The sequence below is a fragment of the Pelophylax lessonae genome (assembly GCF_965119305.1).
Source record: "Pelophylax lessonae genome assembly, chromosome: 10".
Lineage (NCBI taxonomy): Eukaryota > Metazoa > Chordata > Amphibia > Anura > Ranidae > Pelophylax > Pelophylax lessonae.
Genome location: NC_138777.1, coordinates 202,848,430 through 202,867,137, shown reverse-complemented (window position 1 = coordinate 202,867,137; position 18,708 = coordinate 202,848,430). Strand labels below are relative to the sequence as shown.

Sequence of the window (18,708 nt, the reverse complement as noted above, 5' to 3'; positions counted from 1 at the left end):
ATTCCCCCCAAAAAAAATGTAAAAATCTAATTTTTTTATCATTTTTGGCCAATTTGTTTTCTGCTACCTATGTTAGGTAAAAAAAAAAAAAAATCACAATAAGCGTATTTTGATTGTTTTGCGCAAAAGTTATCGCGTTTACTAACTAAGGGAAAGATTTCTGTCATTTTTGGTGTTTTTTTTTTTTAACGCGCAATGGCGGCGATCTGCGATTTTTTTTTGCGGGACTGCGACATTGTGGCGGAACAGATCGGACCCTTGACTGACATTTTTGACACTTTTGGGGGTACCAGTGACATTTCTACAGTAATAAGTGCTAAAAAATATGCACTGTTACTGTAAAAATTACACTGGCAGGGAAGGGGTTAATTTTATTGGAGAGGGAGGGGTTAATGTATGCCTGGCGCTTACTGACGTGTGTGGGGGGAGGGGACTGAGTGACACAGGGACAGATCGCAGGTTCAGCTATGCTGAACCCTGCAATCTGTCACTTAGGAGATCCGCCCGCTTTGTTTACACAAGCAGGCGGTTCTCCACACTCGATTCCCCGACGATCGGGAAAGAGCAGCGGCGATCGCCGCCGTTCCTCCCCTGGCCCGACTCCCGCTGTGACTGAATACAGCGGGAGCGAGCCTCTGAGAAAGGGGGGTGTCTGGTGACGTAGGTCTACATCGCCAGACGATAACGAACCACTTTGCCGCAGTAGAGCTCTAGTGAGCAGGCGGCAAGTGGTTAAAGCTGAACTTCCCCTTTTGGGTGGAGTTCCACTTTAATCTTCAGCGATTTCCTGTTTTGGCTATGGCACAGGAAGTAAAGGTAAATCTTCCCAATGGGGACACAGATGGCAAAAAAAAAAAAAAAAAAAGAACCTTGCAGGGTAGAACCCTCCCTTACCCTATCCAAAAAAAAGTTTTGCCTATAGTTGCACTTTTAAAGCGTGATATGAAATCTATTAAGTAAGCACAACCTCGTCTTTTATATTATCCTTATTTATCCAGCCCCTCCCCCCACTCAGCGTACAATCTCATTGTACAATCACCTACAACTATCCAGTCACATGACACACCGCGCAGCCACGCCCCCGCACAGTCACATAACCTGCTATCCACTATGTAATAGAAAGGTCCATGTTGTAAATGAACAGAAATGATCGCATTGTCTTCATCTATCCCTATAACACGCAATATCGTACTTTATGGACACAATCCCCCCTCCTCCTCCCCCCTTATCTCGCGGGACACGGGTCATGTGACTATAGGGAGAAATCAGCACCCCCCCCCCCCCCAATACACACAGACCCCCACCGGAGAACCATAAACCCCCCTAGTGACGTCACTCACCGCACTGGCGGCTCCTCCCCCTCCGAGCCGCTGCTACTATATTCCACTAAAGCCAGGCTGACCGGAAATCGACCGAGGCCCCGCCCACCGCCGGCTTCAGCCCAGTGTCTTCACCAATATCATCCGCCAGCTACAGAGAAAGAGAACAGAGTTCCGTGAAATATTAATACCCACCAGATTCATTACACCCCTCCCCTCTATTACAGCCCCCTGTAACGTTAGGAAACCCTACCTCGTGAGTAGGAAATTTTCACGGGTATGGTTTTTTCACGGAACACCGGTATATGTCGGCGATATTCCCGGAAGTGTTGTGTCCGGCACGCCCGGTAGGGGGCGGTGCAGAACCTGGCTCCTCCCCCGGGATGTAGACGGATGTCGGGTGTGCAGGCCGGGCGGCAGGTAACGGGAGAAGGGGGAGGGACAGCGGGCTCATCGGATATAAAAACTATCAGCAGACTACACCCGATCCAACATCCCCTCCCCCCACACACACAGATCACCGACCGGATATCACTCCCCTCCCCCTCCCCAATATAATCTCTAACACCCCCAACATTATCCCTCCAAAAACATTATATACCCCATTATATCACCTCCCCACCCCTGTATATTATATCACCCATCCTCCACCCTGTACATTATACCTGTTATTATATCCCCTCTACATTATACATACTACTATATCCCCCATACATTATACATACTACTATATCCCCCCCTACATTATACATACTACTATATCCCCCCCCCATACATTATACATCTTATTATATCCCCCCTGTACATTATACATCTTACTATACCCCCCCTGTACATTATACATCTTACTATACCCCCCCTGTACATTATACATCTTACTATACCCCCCCCCCCCCCTGTACATTATACATCTTACTATACCCCCCCCTGTACATTATACATCTTACTATACCCCCCCCCCCTGTACATTATACATCTTACTATACCCCCCCCTGTACATTATACATCTTACTATACCCCCCCTGTACATTATACATCTTACTATACCCCCCCTGTACATTATACATCTTACTATATCCCCCCCCCTGTACATTATACATCTTACTATACCCCCCCTGTGCAATATACATCTTATTATATCCCCCCCCTGTGCAATATACATCTTATTATATCCCCCCCCCTGTACATTATACATCTTACTATACCCCCCCTGTACATTATACATCTTACTATATCCCCCCTGTACATTATACATCTTATTATATCCCCCCCATACATTATATATCTTACTATATCCCCCCCTTGTACATTATACATCTTATTATATCCCCCCCATACATTATACATCTTATTATATCCCCCCTGTACATTATACATCTTACTATATCCCCCCTATACATTATATATCTTACTATATCCCCCCCATACATTATACATCTTACTATATCCCCCCTATACATTATATATCTTACTATATCCCCCCCTGTACATTATACATCTTATTATATCCCCCCATACATTATACATCTTACTATATCCCCCCCTATACATTATATATCTTACTATATCCCCCCCTATACATTATATATCTTACTATATCCCCCCCCCTGTGCATTATACATCTTATTATATCCCCCCCTGTACCTTATACATCTTAATACCCCCCCCCTGTACATTATACATCTTATTATATCCCCCCCGTACATCATACATCTTATTATATCCCCCCCGTACATCATACATCTCACTATATCCCCCCCCCCCCTGTACATTATACATCTTATTACCCCCCCTGTACATTATACTTCTTATTATCCCCCCCGTACATTATACATCTTATTACCCCCGTACATTATACATCTTATTATATCCCCCCCCTGTACCTTATACTTCTTATTATCCCCCCCTGTACGTTATTCATCTTATTACCCCCCCCCCCCCCCCCCGTACCTTGTACTTCTTATTATCCCCCCCCCATACATTATACATCTTATTACCCCCTGTTCATTATACATCTTATTATATCCTCCCCCCGTACCTTATACTTCTTTTTATATATCCCCCGGACCTCATACATCTTATTAACCCCCCCCCCCCCGTACATTATACATCTTATTATATCCCCCCCATACTTTATACATCTTAATTCCCCCCCCCCCTACCTTATACATCTTTTTATCCCCCCATACATTATACATATTATTATATCCCCCCCCCGTACCTTATACATCTTATTACCCCCCCCCTTACATTATACACCTTATTATATCCTCCCATCGTACCTTATACTTCTTTTTTATATCTCCCCCAGTCCTCGTACATCTTATTACCCCCCCCCCCCCGTACATTATACATCTTATTATATCCCCCCCTTACCTTATACATCTTATTATATCCCCCACTGTACCTTGTACATCATTTTATTCCCCCCCCCGTACATTATACATCTTATTATATCCCCCCCGTACTTTATACATCTTATATTCCCCCCCCCCCGTACCTTATACATCTTATTATATCCTCCCCGTACCTTATACATCTTTTTATCCCCCCGTACATTATACATCTTATTATATCCCCCCATACTTTATACATCTTATATTCCCCCCCCCCCATACATTATACATCTTATTATATCCCCCACCGTACCTTGTACATCTTTTTATCCCCGTGTATGTTATACATCTTATTATATCCCCCCGTACCTTATACATGTTATTACCCCCCCGTACATTATACATCTTACCATGCCCCCCCCCCCGGTACATTTCACATCTTATCTCCACCCCCATACATTATACATCTTATTATTCCCCCCTGTACATTATACATCTTATGGTCCCCCCCCCCGTGCATTATACATCTTATATCAACCCCCCCCCGTACCTTATATTATATCCCCCATGTACATTACACAACTTATTATATCCCTCCCCCCCCCCCTTCGTACCTTATACATCCTATTATCCCCCCGTACCTTATACATCTTATTACCCCCCCCCCCCCCCGTACATTACACATCTCATTATATCCCCCCCAGTACCTTAGACATCCTATTATCTCCCCCCTTACCTTATACATCCTATTATATCCCCCCGTACACTATACATCTTATTATATCCCCCCCCATACATTATACATCCTATTACCCCCCCCCCCCCGTACATTATTATATCTTAATATATCCCTCTCCCCCCACATTATACATCCTATCTCTCTCCCTGTACATTATACATCTTATTATTCCCCCCCCCCCCCCACCGTATCTTATACATCTTATTATCCCCTCCCCCCTGTACATTATACATCCTATTATATCACCCATCCTCCGCTCAGTACATTATACATCTTATCATATCCCCCTCCCCCCCATACATTATACCTCTTATTATATCACACAGCCCATGTACCTTATACATCTTATTTTATCAATCCTCCCCATACATTATACATTTTATATCCCCCTCCATACATTATGTGTTGTTCTGTCACCCATCCACCCCTAAACCATAAACTTTTCATTATAATAGTCATTTCTTCCATTGAGGGACGGAGGAGTCCAGTCTGCCGGGTTATACCGCCCCCCACAGGAGGAGGTCCTCTCTGCTCTGTCTGGGGAACACTCGGATATATTATTCTCTTTATCTTCTATCCGGATTCTTCCACTGAGATGATCTCTACAAACCTAGAATGAAGAATCCTCAGCGTCCTCTTCGGAAGCCGTGGACAGGACGGTGATTGGGCCCACCTAGAATGTCATCTTCAGGTTTCTTGGCTCTGCAGCAATGGTGGGACCCTGGTGAAATGTGACCTCTGGGCCCCAGGTTTGAGGTGTGACACTGTCTCTGACCACTCACTGTGTGAGTAGTCTGTACTCCTGTACTTGGACCCCGCGTGACAGAACGAAGGCTGGGCCCACCTAGAATGTCATCTTTGGGTTCTGGGCTCTTCAGACTCCGTTCTCTGAAGACTCGGTACGCCGCGTGGGCCAAGCATCAGGATCAAAAATTATTGGTTATTTGGACCATTGGGCGCCGTTTTTTTTTTTCTGATTTCTGTCGGTTTTACCACAGAAGAGCTTCATGCTGAAGGATGGACCACTGACCTCATCCTCGGGGTGTAGTGTCACCGCCATCTTCTCAGGGTGTAGTGTCACCGCCATCTTCTCAGGGTGTAGTGTCACCGCCATCTTCTCAGGGTGTAGTGTCACCGCCATCTTCTCAGGGCGTAGTGTCACCGCCATCTTCTCAGGGTGTAGTGTCACCGCCATCTTCTCAGGGTGTAGTGTCACCGCCATCTTCTCAGGGTGTAGTGTCACTGCCATCTTCTCAGGGTGTAGTGTCCCCTCCATCTTCTCAGGGTGTAGTGTCACCGCCATCTTCTCAGGGTGTAGTGTCACCGCCATCGTCTCAGGGCATAGTGTCACCGCCATCGTCTCAGGGCGTAGTGTCACCGCCATCTTCTCAGGGCGTAGTGTCATCGCCATCTTCTCAGGGCGTAGTGTCATCGCCATCTTCTCAGGGTGTAGTGTCACCGCCATCTTCTCAGGGTGTAGTGTCACTGCCATCTTCTCAGGGTGTAGTGTCACCGCCATCTTCTCAGGGTGTAGTGTCACCTCCATCTTCTCAGGGTGTAGTGTCACCGCCATCTTCTCAGGGTGTAGTGTCACCGCCATCTTCTCAGGGTGTAGAGTCACCGCCATCTTCTCAGGGTGTAGAGTCACCGCCATCTTCTCAGGGTGTAGTGTCACCGCCATCTTCTCAGGGTGTAGTGTCACCGCCATCTTCTCAGGGTGTAGAGTCACCGCCATCTTCTCAGGGTGTAGAGTCACCGCCATCTTCTCAGGGTGTAGAGTCACCGCCATCTTCTCAGGGTGTAGAGTCACCGCCATCTTCTCAGGGTGTAGAGTCACCGCCATCTTCTCAGGGTGTAGAGTCACCGCCATCTTCTCAGGGTGTAGTGTCACTGCCATCTTCTCAGGGTGTAGTGTCACTGCCATCTCTTTCCTACCATTCAGCATTGAGGAAGCTCCTTCGTGCCGTTCCTCCTAACTTTGCATGACACGTTGATCTATCCTTTGGTTCTTCTCTGCTGGTCACTTCCAGCCTCCTGACCCTATTCCTTGGGCCCAGCAGCCTGGTCCATGAGTTTTTGAGGCCCAGAGTTATTTGTTGTTCCTTCTTGCAGTTTAACCACTTTACCACCGGAGGATTTTCCTGCTTTACTTCCAGGCCACTTTTTGCGATTCGGCGCTGTGCGACTTTAACTGACAATTGCGCGATCATGCAACGCCGCACCCAAACGAAATTTTTACATCCTTTTTTTCCCACAAACAGAGCTTTCTTTTGGTGGTATTTGATCACCTCTGCGCTTTTCATTTTTTGCAATATTAATAAAAAAAAGCGACAATTTTGAAAAAATAACAATATTTTTCTACTTTGACAGTTAAAAAATATCCAATATATTCAATTTTTGTCATATATTTAGGCCAAAATGTATTTAGCTACATGTCTTTGACAAAAAAAATTCTCAATGAGCGTATTTTTAACCGCTTTAAGACCGGAAGATTTTACTCCATTCCTGACCAGGGCCTATTTTGCGATTCGGCACTGCGTGACTTTTTTTTTTTTTTTTTTTTTTTTGCACGACTGCGACATTGCGGCGGACAGATCGGACCCTTGACTGACATTTTTGACACTTTTGGGGTTACCAGTGACATTACTACAGTAATCAGTGCTATACATATGCACTGTTACTGTAAAAATGACACTGGCAGTGAAGGGCTTAACTTTTTTTGAGAGGGAGGGGTTAAGTGTGTCCCTAGGGGCGTGTTTCTAACTGTGATTGGCTGTGGCTTGAGGTGTAAGAACAGAGATCAATGGTCCTACATAGCAGAACCGTATGATCACCATTCATACACAGGGGAGAATGACAGGCGGCTGTGTTTACATTAGCCACCTGCCTTTCTCCCACTGTAACGGACAATCGCGAGTGCCCGGCGGACATCGGGTCCAGCGGGCACACGTGCGGGGGGGGGGGGGGGCTCCGTGAGTGAGCGGGAGCGCGCCTCCGGCGGCACGCACTCCCTCCCCAGAGCCTCACAGGCTAGCGACGTAGATCTACGTCGCTTTGCCTGTGAGGGGCTGACCGCCGCAGTAAATAGTCGTTAGGCAGTCGGCAAGTGGTTAACAACTGAAACCACCAAGCTACTCATTCACTCCCTTGTTATTTCTCGCCTTGACTACTGCAACTCCCTTCTCATAGGCCTACCGCTCCATAAGGCTATCCCCTCTTCAGTCCATCATGAATGCTGCTTCCTGGCTTATCCACCTTACAAACCGCTTAGTGTCTGCCTCCCCTCTCTGCCATTCCTACACTGACTCCCAATTGCCCAGCGAATTAAATTCAAAATACTAACCATAACATACAAAGCCATTCACAACTCTGCCCCGAGCTACATCACCAATCTTGTCTCTAAATATCACCCAAACGGTCCTCTCCGCTCCTCTCAAGACCTCTTGTCTCCTCCTCCCATGCTCGTCTCCAGGATTTCTCTAGGGCCTCTCCCATCCTCTGGAACGCTCTACCGCAACCTGTACGGCTATCTTCTACTCTAGCTGCTTTCAGGCGATCCCTGGAAACTCATCTCTTCGGGGAAGCCTATCACACCGCCAACTAATCTTCCATCAGCTCATTCCCTACTGTTACAACCTCTTGTACCACCTGCCCCACCCCATTAGATTGTAAGCTCTTCTGAGCAGGGCCCTCTTAATCCTCTTGTATTTTATTGTATTTTATTGTATTGTAACTGTATTGTCTCCCTCTAACACTGTAAAGCGCTGCGTAAACTGCTGGCACTATAGAAATCCATAATAATAATAATTGTCCAAAATGGTGGGATGCCTGTTGGCCTTTGCAGACCGTTGTACAACCAGCAGCTCAGTTGCTTGGGTGCAGGAGATGGTTACCAGGAGCTGCAAACTAGAATTTCACTCCCAGCCCCCTCCCCGAATCATTACTTTGAACCTCCCTGCAACACTGCACAGATTAATAGATCTCCATACTGTCCTGGCAGGTCTTCTTGAGCAGAGCATAATTATCCCAGTCGCTGTTGTGGAATGATTCCAGGGGTTCTACATCATCCTGTTCAATGTTTCCAAACCAAAAGGGCGCATCTGTCATATGTTGGATCTCAAGGCCCTAAATGTTTTCATTTGGGATCAGAAATTCTGCATTGAAACCAACAAGTCTTTCATAACCTCCCTTCTTCTGAGAGCATTATTTCTGGCCTCTGTGTACCTATAGTATACTGTACAGCAGTGCTCCCCAACCTTTTTATTGCCGCGGACCGGTCAACGTTTGAAAATTTTTCTGTGGCCCGCTGAGGGGGGGGGGGAGTCAATGCAGAGTGCCACAGCGTGCCCCCAATCAATGCAGAGTGCCACAGCATGCACCCAATCAATGCAGAGTGCCACAGCATGCACCCAATCAATGCAGAGTACCACAGCATGCCCCCAATCAATGCAGAGTACCACAGCATGCCCCCAATCAATGCAGAGTGCCACAGCGTGCCCCCAATCAATGCAGAGTGCCACAGCATGCCCCCAATCAATGCAGAGTACCACAGCATGCCCCCAATCAATGCAGAGTGCCACAGCATGCCCCCAATCAATGCAGAGTACCACAGCATGCCCCCAATCAATTCAGAGTACCACAGCGTGCCCCCAATCAATGCACAGTGACCAGTGCACTTACCTGATTTGCAGCGGTGGCTTCTCCTTAGTCTTCCCGCATCTCCTCGAGTCCCACCTCCTCCTTGGCCAATGGCATGGGTTCGCCTTTCGGCCAATCAGGAAACGGGTCTCAGACCCGCTTCATGATTGGCCAGGAGGAGGATCCGTGTGACAATAGTGAATATTAATTTGCTATGGTCACACAAATGGGTGGGCCCAGGCCGCACTGCTCTGCACCCCGGGTCCACCCTTTTCTGAAAAAAATTTTTTTTTCTAAAATTGAAATAATGTAATGTTCTTTGGGCGGACCGGTACCATTTGATCCATGGACCGGTACCGGTCCACGGCCTGGGGGTTGGGGATCACTGCTGTACAGTATGTCCCCATTTTTTCAGCTCATTCATGATATCCTCAATTAGCTGTGGGCCTCCTGCACATGACGTTTGTGGCCCTTTGCTGTGATCCCAGGGCATCCCCATTGTTGGTTTCTTAGATGACCTGCTGCTGAGAGAACAGTTGGCACAGGTTCTGGTAGATGGCATACCCTGGACTGCCCAGGACTTGTAGAGGTTCAGTTGTGTCCAGAATCTTCCAAAGTTTTCACTGTAACTGACTTATTGCTCAGAGCATCTGGGTTTTATCCTAGATACAGATCAAACCAAATTTTTTCTTCCCCAGACAAACTTTAAATTCTTTGCAACCAGACTTGGACTCTTCAGTCCAATAGTCACCTGACTTTTATCTTCTGGGGCTGATGGTACCCTCTTTTTTTCCCAGTTCACTCTAGACCCCTACAACACAACATCCTGTCATTAAGGAACAAGTCAGTCCAGTCCTTGGATAGACAGATTTATTCTGACACCAAAGGCCTGGTTTTCTCTGGTTGGGTGGCTCAGGAATCCTGCTCAGGAGTTAGGGGAGACCTTCTTTCCAATCTCTTGGAAGATCCTTATGGTGGATGCCAGACTATCAGGCTGAGGAAGAGTCTCTTACCCTGTAAAGAACCCTTTCTAGTCTTAAGCCTCGTACACACGCAGCGATTATCGGCCGACCGATCGGCCGACTTTTGTCCAGTGTTGTTGTGTTGGTTGAAATGTGCTCTAGACTGCACATGAATTTTCTCGGCCAACAAAAATCTACTTCAGAAGTGGTGTCATGTGCTGGTTTACTTTCCCTGTGTTTTTTCTTCTCTGAGCATGCCCAGTCTTGCTCATCAGATTTTTGTCTGCCAAAATCTGTACTGACTGACGGAAAATCGGCCATTGTGGTGACGGCCAACAAAAATTTTATAGCCTGCACACCAGATTTTTTTCGGCCGAAAAGTCGGTTGTCGGAAGCATCATACTAACAAGCCGAAAAACGGCCGATCGGACGTTGGCCGAAAATTCACGGCCAACTATCGACGCGTGTGTACGGGGCATTACACAAGGGCAAGGTACTACCTCTCGGAAGATAGTCTCGGACTTTCACCTCCACCTTGACATCGTTTCTCCACCTTTTTTTTCCAGCTCTAGTTCATCAGAAGGAGATCCCCTCCATTAACTGGTTGTAGTTTGTGTAGTGAGACTGGCACTCTCTGTCATTCCTTGTAGTTCCTGTATAAGGGAACCAGTTTCTAGTTCCTCCTTTTCTCAGTGGCTCAGACAAACCATCATCAAGGCTTATGGGTCTTACTGATCTGGTTCCACCCTTCCCTGTTAAGGTGCACTCTACTATATCTATGAAATCTTCTCGGGCTGTTTGCCTTTCTTCATCTGTTTTTCGGATCTTTAAGGCTGCCCCCCGGTCTTCTGTTTACATGTTCTTCTCCTTCTACCAGGTGGATGTCCAGGCCTCCTGTAATGCCACCTTTGGGTATAAGGTCCTTCGAACGGCTCTTTAAACTGCAGGCAGTCCTCATTTGGTTGGGGTTTTTTTGTAGGGATGCACCGATCCGACTTTTTTGGTCACGATCCCGATGCCGATCTTTTGCTTTGTGAAATCGCCAATCCGGAAGTACTGTTTTGTGTGCTTATAACAAAATAATACTTCGGTATCGGTAGATACCTTATAACATTGTGCATTTATAGTGGAGTTCCACCCATTTTAGTAACTTTAGATGTATGTAAAGTACTTTTACCAATGGAAACTTTTTTTTTTTTTTGCGATCATCAAATACCTTATTTTCTTCTTTATTCATCCTCACTTCCGGGTCTGGCCGCCGATCGGCGATTACGTCATTCGGTGATTCGCAAGGGCTGCTGGGATGTATCTCATGGGATGAAATCTCGCATTATTACACAGGTGTCCTGAGCTGTACTGTATGTATTGGATTGAGGCCGTGCTTCGCCCCGCCTCCTCTCAGTGAGTTGTACTCGGATATATTGGATTGAGTCCGTGCTCCGCCCCGCCTCCTCTCAGTGAGCGTGGACTGAAAGAATTATATCCCATAGAGCTCACTGAGAGGAGGCGGGGCAGAGCACGGACTCAATCCAATGCATACAGTACAGCTCAGGACACCTGTGTAATAATGCGAGATTTCATCCCATGAGATACATCCCAGCAGCCCTTGCGAATCGCCGAATGACGTAATCGCCGATCGGCGGCCGGACCCAGAAGCGAGGAGAGGATGAATAAAGAAGAAAATAAGGTATTTCCTAGCAAAAAAAAAAAAAGTTTTCATTGGTAAAAGTAGTTTTAAAGGGGATTACATACATCTATGTAATCCAAGTTATTAAAATGGGTGGAACTCCACTAGAGCCCATTCACATTAGCGCGACTTGTCAGGCGACTTGTCGGCTTGACAAGTCGCGCTCGGTCGCGGCCCATTGATTAGCACAGGACCCGTTCTAATAGGAGCGACACAAGTCGCTCCGACTTAGAAAAAGGGTCCTGTACTACTTTGGGGCGACCTGGAGGCGACTTGCATAGACTTCCATTATGTGAAAGTCGGATCGCGCCAGTCTGAATGGGCTCTTAAGGTTAAACTTCCCTCCTCTGGCAGACGGAACGAAAAGATACATTGTATGCATTGTGTTTACTTAACTGGGAGACTGACAGGCATTTGCAGGAGGCTCTTTTTTTTTTTTTTTCTTTGACAGCTGTTCTCTGCTCCCTCACAGCTATGTAAAGAGCAAAACCTGATCGGCCCATGGATCTGTTAATTTTACCGATCCCTCGATCAAGCTATTATGGCCATATCGGCGCTGATATCCGATCCAATATTGGATCGGTGCATCCCTAGTTTTTTGTGGGCCTGTTAGCTTTTGTTTTTCACTGCTTTTGACATTCCAATGGTCTCTGAATTCTTGTGTTTCTCAATGGACAAGAAAATGTTTTTCTCTTTTTTTTATTTTTTTTTTAACTTACCATAAAATCCTTTCCTTGGAGCCCATTGAGGGTCCCAGGTCCCCCCATCTCTGTTTATGATCATGCTGTTGATATGGCCAACAATGCTAGAAGTAGAATGGGTTATTATAGTTTTTTTTTACCGGTGTTTAATCCTCCTTAAGGGGAAAGTATAACCCGTCAGTCTCTGAATTCCTGTGTCCCTCAATGGAATTCAAGAAATGGTTTTTATGTTATACTAAAACTGGGATTTTTGTATTTGTTTCCTATAGTCCATTGTCCTGCCAGGATCAAAAACTATTGGGGGGTGATAAGTATGTATATATGCTTTGCCCACACTCACACATAACATATAATAGAAGCATGCACTGTGTATGACGCATAATCTTTTTTTTTTTTCTCGTTGCAGATTCCTCATGGACAGTGGCATGACAGGCTTCTTTGGATTTCTGTTTGGTGACCAATGACTCCACACCATCCGACACCCTGAATCTGCACCGGTTTGCTCCTCCCCAGCATGTCGGAGGGCTGGCCTCATGTACAAGCCCCTCCTCCTTCCATGCAGCCCACCCAACAACAAGCTCCACAGCAGCCCATCACACTTGGGGAACATGCCATCCCTCCACCCGGCTCGGCTGAGAACCCTCTGGGCTGTGCCGTCTATGGCATCCTGCTGCAGCCTGACCTGGGGGTTCAGCACCCACCATTACCCCCCAGCGAGCCCAAATGTGGGCTCTGTGGCCATGACCTGTCACACCTTGGCAATCCACAAGAGCACCAATGTCTGACGCCCGCAAACCAGGACCGATCCTTCCAATGTACCCAGTGTCTGAAGATCTTTCACCAGGCCACCGATTTGCTGGAGCACCAGTGTGCTCAGGTGGAGCAAAAACCATTTGTGTGTGGAGTGTGCAAGATGGGCTTCTCCCTGCTGACCTCGCTGGCACAGCATCACAATGCCCACAATGGCAGTGCCCTAAAATGTTCCATCTGTGAAAAGACATACAAATCTCCAGACGTCGACAGGGCCTGTTTACCTGGAGCACCCCCACCCCTGCCGCCACCTCCCCCCACCCATGACCGACCATTCAGCTGCACGCTGTGCCACAAACCCTTTAAGCACCTGTCAGAACTGTCTCGGCATGAGCGTGTCCACACGGGCGAGAAGCCCTACAAGTGTACACTATGTGACAAGAGCTTCAGCCAGTCTTCGCACCTGGTGCACCACAAGCGCACACACAGCTCTGAACGCCCTTACAAGTGCACCGTGTGCGAGAAAAGCTTTAAGCATCGCTCGCACCTCCTGCGCCACATGTATGCTCATGCCGGCGAGCAGCTGTTTCAGTGTCAGACGTGCCAGCTGCGATTCAAGGAATCCTCCCAGCTGCTGCAACACCCGTGCACCCCAGCCGGAGAGCGGCCTTTCCGCTGCAGCGCTTGTCAGAAAACCTTCCGACGGCCATCCGACCTGAGGCAGCACGAGCGCACGCACAGCGAGGAGCGCCCCTTCCACTGCGACCTGTGCCAGATGAGCTTCAAGCAGCAGTACGCGCTCATGAGACATCGACGCACGCATAAAACTGACGATCCCAACTGCACACTGTGTGAGAAGGTGTACACCCAGCACGGAGCAGAGAGCATCTTCAAATGCAACGCCTGCCAGCGAGGTTTTAGCCAATCTCAGGAGCTGCTGCGACACAAATGTGGTCAGAGCGGCTCGGAGCGGCCTTTCCAATGCAATGTGTGCCACAAGACTTACAAACGCTCCTCTGCTCTGCAGAAGCACCAGGCGGCTCATTGCTCAGAAAAGCCCCTGCGCTGTACAGCGTGCGAACGCCGCTTCTTCTCTTCATCAGAGTTCGTACAGCACCGCTGCGACCCAACCAGGGACAAACCGCTGAAATGTTCGGACTGCGAGAAACGCTTTAAATACGCTTCAGATCTGCAACGACATCGACGGGTACATACAGGCGAGAAGCCCTACAAGTGCCCGTCGTGCGACAAGAGCTTCAAGCAGCGGGAACATCTCAACAAACACCAAAGTGTCCACAACCGAGAGCAGCAGTACAAGTGTCTGTGGTGCGGTGAGCGATTCCATGAGCTGACCCAACTGCAGGAGCACAGCACCCAACACACCGCCGAAGGGGCCTTTCAGGTGGCTGCGTGTCTCCCCTAAACTGACTCTGGACATTGGAGGGGTGCCCTCTGCTCACTACCCATCTCCCCACTATATGGCCTCCACTACTAGCACCACCCAGTGTTACCAGAACCCTATCCCCACTTTCTGTCCAATCAGCATTTTATACACCTGTCCATGTGACCCAATAATAAAACTGTGTATAAGGAGACCGTGCGCCAATCTATGTATAATGAGACCATATGCCAGTTTTAGCAAAGTCTGGCATTACTTACACTAATGTTTGGCTTGCTGCCTGCAGATCCACACCAGGGATACGTTTGTGAGGTATCCTAATGGTGGGGACCTGGTTGGAGGTCTGTAATACCTGCAGGTGTCAGAAATGTTTATTACACCCATATGTCCTAATAAGTCCTGTTATCAGTGTTTACAGATTCCAGTACTAGGTGGTACTATCCTATTTATTGGAGTATACCGGTTTGGATATTCATGTATACAGGTCCTGGCACTAGGCAGTACAATGCTATTTGTGAGTGATTATGGCTCCTGCCACCAGGCAGTACCGCTGTGGTTTTCAGTGTATACAGGTTCTGAAGATAGGCAAACTACTTAGCTTGTGAGTGTATATTTGGACCTGGCGCTAGGTGGTATCATCCTGGTGGAAAATATATACAGATCTTTGCACTAGGCAGTACTGATCTCTTTATCAGTGTATACAGGACCCAGCATAAGACAGTACCACTCTGGTTATCGGTAAATGCAGTCCTGAGTCCAGGTGGTATGACATTGGTTATCCGTGAATACAGTACTGGGTCTAGGTGCTAACAGTCTGGTTATTGGTGAATACAGCCCTCATTCCAATTAGTACCACCCTGGTTATTGTTAAATACAGCTCTGGGTCCAGGCGATACCTCTTTGGTTATTGTTAAATACAGCTCTGGGTCCAGGCGGTACCACTCTGGTTATTTGTAAATACAGCCATGGGTCTAGAGGTGGTAACATTCTTGTTATCAGTTAATACAGCTCTGGGTCTAGATGGTACCATTCTGGTTAAGGGTGAATGTAGCCTTAGGTCCAGGCAATACCACTCTGGTTATTAGTAAGTACAACGCTGAGTCTAGGTGGTACCATTCTGGTTATTGGTGAATACAGCCCTGAGTCCAGGTGGTACCATTCTGGTTATCAGTGGATACAGACCTAGGTCTAGGTGGTACCACATTGGTTATTAGTGAGTACAGCCCTGGAACCAGGTTGTACCACTCTAATTATCAGTAAATACAGCCTTGAATCTACCTAGTGCAACTCTGGTTATCCGTGAATGCAGTTCAGGATCCAGGTGGTACCACTCTGGATTTTAGTGAACCCAGCTCTGAGTCCCAGCGGCACCACTTTGGTTATTGGTGAATACAGCCCTGGGTCTAGGAGGTGGTACCAATCTGGTTATCAACAAATACAGCCCTGTGTCCAGGTGGTACCACATTGGTTATCGGTGAGTACTCCCTGGAAGCAAGTGATACCACTCTGGTTATGGATGAGTCAGCCCTGAGTCCAGGTGGCACCAATCTGATTATCAGTGAATAGAACCCTAGGTCTAGGTGGTACCACATTGGTTATTAGTGAATACAGCCCTGAAACCAGGTAGTACCACTCTAATTATCAGTAAATAAAGCCTTGAATCTAGCTAGTGCAACTCTGGTTATCCGTGAATGCAGTCCAGGGTCCAGGTGGTACCACTCTGGATTTTAGTGAACCCAGCTCTGGGTCCCAGCGGCACCACTTTGGTTATTGGTGAATACAGGCCTGGGTCTAGGTGGTACCAATCTGGTTATCAACAAATACAGCCTGTGTCCAAGTGGTACGGCTATGATTTTCGGGTCAGTACATCCCTGGGACCAGTGAGTGAAGCCCTGGAAGCAGATGGCACAACTTTGGTTAGGGATGAGTACAGTCCAGAGTCCAGGTGGTACCACTCTGGTGACCAATGCATACAACCCTGGATCCAGGCTGTACCACTCTGGTTATTGGCCAATACAGCCCTGGGGCAAGGTGGTACCATGCTGGTTATCAGTGAGTAGAGCCCTGGAAGCATGTGGTACAACTTTGGTTATAGGTGAATACAGTGCTGAGTCCAGGTGATACCACTCTGGTACCATTTTTGGTTCTAAGCAGTGCCACTTTAGTTATTGGTCAATACATCTCTAGGTCTAGGTGGTACCATTGTGGTTATCAGTGAATACAGCCTTGGGTCTAGGTGGTACCAGATTAGGTATTGGTAAATATTGGCCTAGATTTGGGTATTACCACTCTGGTTATCAATAAATACAGCTCTAAAAAGAAATACAGCGGGCGCACCAGTCTAGCGCATTACCTTTGCGACAATTTTTTTAAAAAGTATATGCACCTCCTACTCACTAACAAGATGAAATGTTAACTGAAATATAAGTCCACCAGATTCTCCACTGAGCATAGTGACGGGGTCAAGTCAAAAAAAGTTTGAAATATGCAATAAATTTCGTTCCACTTCATGATTGTGTCCCACTTGTTGATTCTTCACAAAAAATTACAGTTTTATATATTTATGTTTGAAGCCTGAAATGTGGCAAAAGGTCGCAAAGTTCAAGGGGGCCGAATACTTTCGCAAGGCACTGTACCAAAATTATGCCGGCCTGGAACGCACGAACGACGTGGCCATACTTTTAGTATTTTGCCAGCGTATATTCCACAAGACGACCAGTCAGACGTTCACCATTATGTGCAGCCATATGTACGATTGAGCTCTTGCACTATGTAATTGTAGTCTGGCTCCATATGCACCCCAGTTCATTGGAAAGCTCAGATGACGAATATTTGGTAATTAATTATTTGTTGATGATCAGTATTTTATCCTACCTGTTTCAATTGAAACTTGTAAGTCTTAAGCCAAAATATTCACCTATTTCAAATTGCGCTCCATATTACAGGATGGGTTATATGCGTATACACATTTTTTTTTAGCTAGAATACTTCTTCTATATAATGCTTTTTGATGTAAGACCTAGTGCAGGAGATCCATATGTGCATGTTTGTTTGTGTATATATATATATATATATATATATATATATATATACGTATATACATTTTTATTTTTATATACCTAATCATATGACTTGACCCCCATCAGCCCGACCATTGTGGGAGGGGCTTAGATTAGAGATCATATGGCATTTTGATTATTTAAAGACCAGCTACCTGCATTCTAAATCCAGCTCTGAAGAGGGGACACCCCAGGAAACGCGTCAGATTTTTTGAGGTTTCCATTCCACAATTGTCACTAAACAGCAGACTATGCTGAGTGGAGAATCTGGTGGACTTATACTTATATTTCACTTAACATTTCATCTTGTTTGTGAGTATGATGTGCATATACTTTTAAAAAAATTAATTGTCGCAAAGGTAATGAGCTAGGCTGGTGCGTCCTCTGTATTTTTTCTTTTTAGAGCTTTACGTGGGTTTCCCCTGACCTGTTGAGAGTGGCAGCACAGCCAATGTGTTGGCTGAACCAGTGGAGACGTATGTTTTCAATCAGCCGCACAACAACTTCTTAAGCACAGAAGGAATAACATCTTTTTATAGTCTCATCCATAAATACAGCCCTAGATCTAGGTGGTACAACATTGGTTATTGGTGAATACAGCCCTGGATCCAGCTGGTACCACTCTGGTTATCAAAGAATACAGCCCTGGGTCCAAGTGGTACCAGTGGTTATCGAAGAATAGAGCACTGGGTCTATGCTGGTTTTGGTTCATACTGTCCTTGGACCAGATGGTATCATTCTATCACTGCGTAAAAGTGGGAATATTGTGCAGAATGAATGAACATCATGAAGGTTTTCGCAATGTATTTTATTCATGGTGTGCTGTCCCCCAACCCTTCATCTGTTCGCTGGAATTGCATTGTCTCCCCTCTTCGTTTAGTGCCAGGGACGCAGGTAAGTGTTCCAGCTGGTAGGAAGCAGAGAACAATGAGATATGAAATATTTGCCAGATGGAATGTCTACAGAGGCTCGTATGTCTCTAAACAGTTTCAAGAACTGAATTACCATATCTGACTGACACTGTTGTATTTCCAGGGAAGGTAACATATAGGCAGCATTGTCCTGTTTTGCAGATCTAACGTCCTATATGTTAGCAAAGTGTCTGGTGTGATGGGTCC

The 18,708-nt window shown here is 46.7% G+C and overlaps 2 protein-coding genes across 2 annotated transcripts in view; one reads left to right on the top strand and one right to left on the bottom strand.

Moving 5' to 3' along the window:
- Nucleotides 1–18,708, bottom strand: part of USB1 (U6 snRNA biogenesis phosphodiesterase 1) — a 59,503-nt gene that overhangs the window by 31,139 nt on the left and 9,656 nt on the right. The gene's annotated exons all lie outside the window — the stretch shown is intronic.
- ZNF319 (zinc finger protein 319) lies at nt 1,619–14,727 on the top strand. The gene is made up of 2 exons (XM_082271103.1): nt 1,619–1,739; nt 12,789–14,727. Exon 2 carries the CDS (start codon nt 12,897–12,899, stop codon nt 14,553–14,555), a length of 1,659 nt encoding a protein of 552 aa, XP_082127229.1. The 5' UTR covers nt 1,619–1,739; nt 12,789–12,896; the 3' UTR covers nt 14,556–14,727.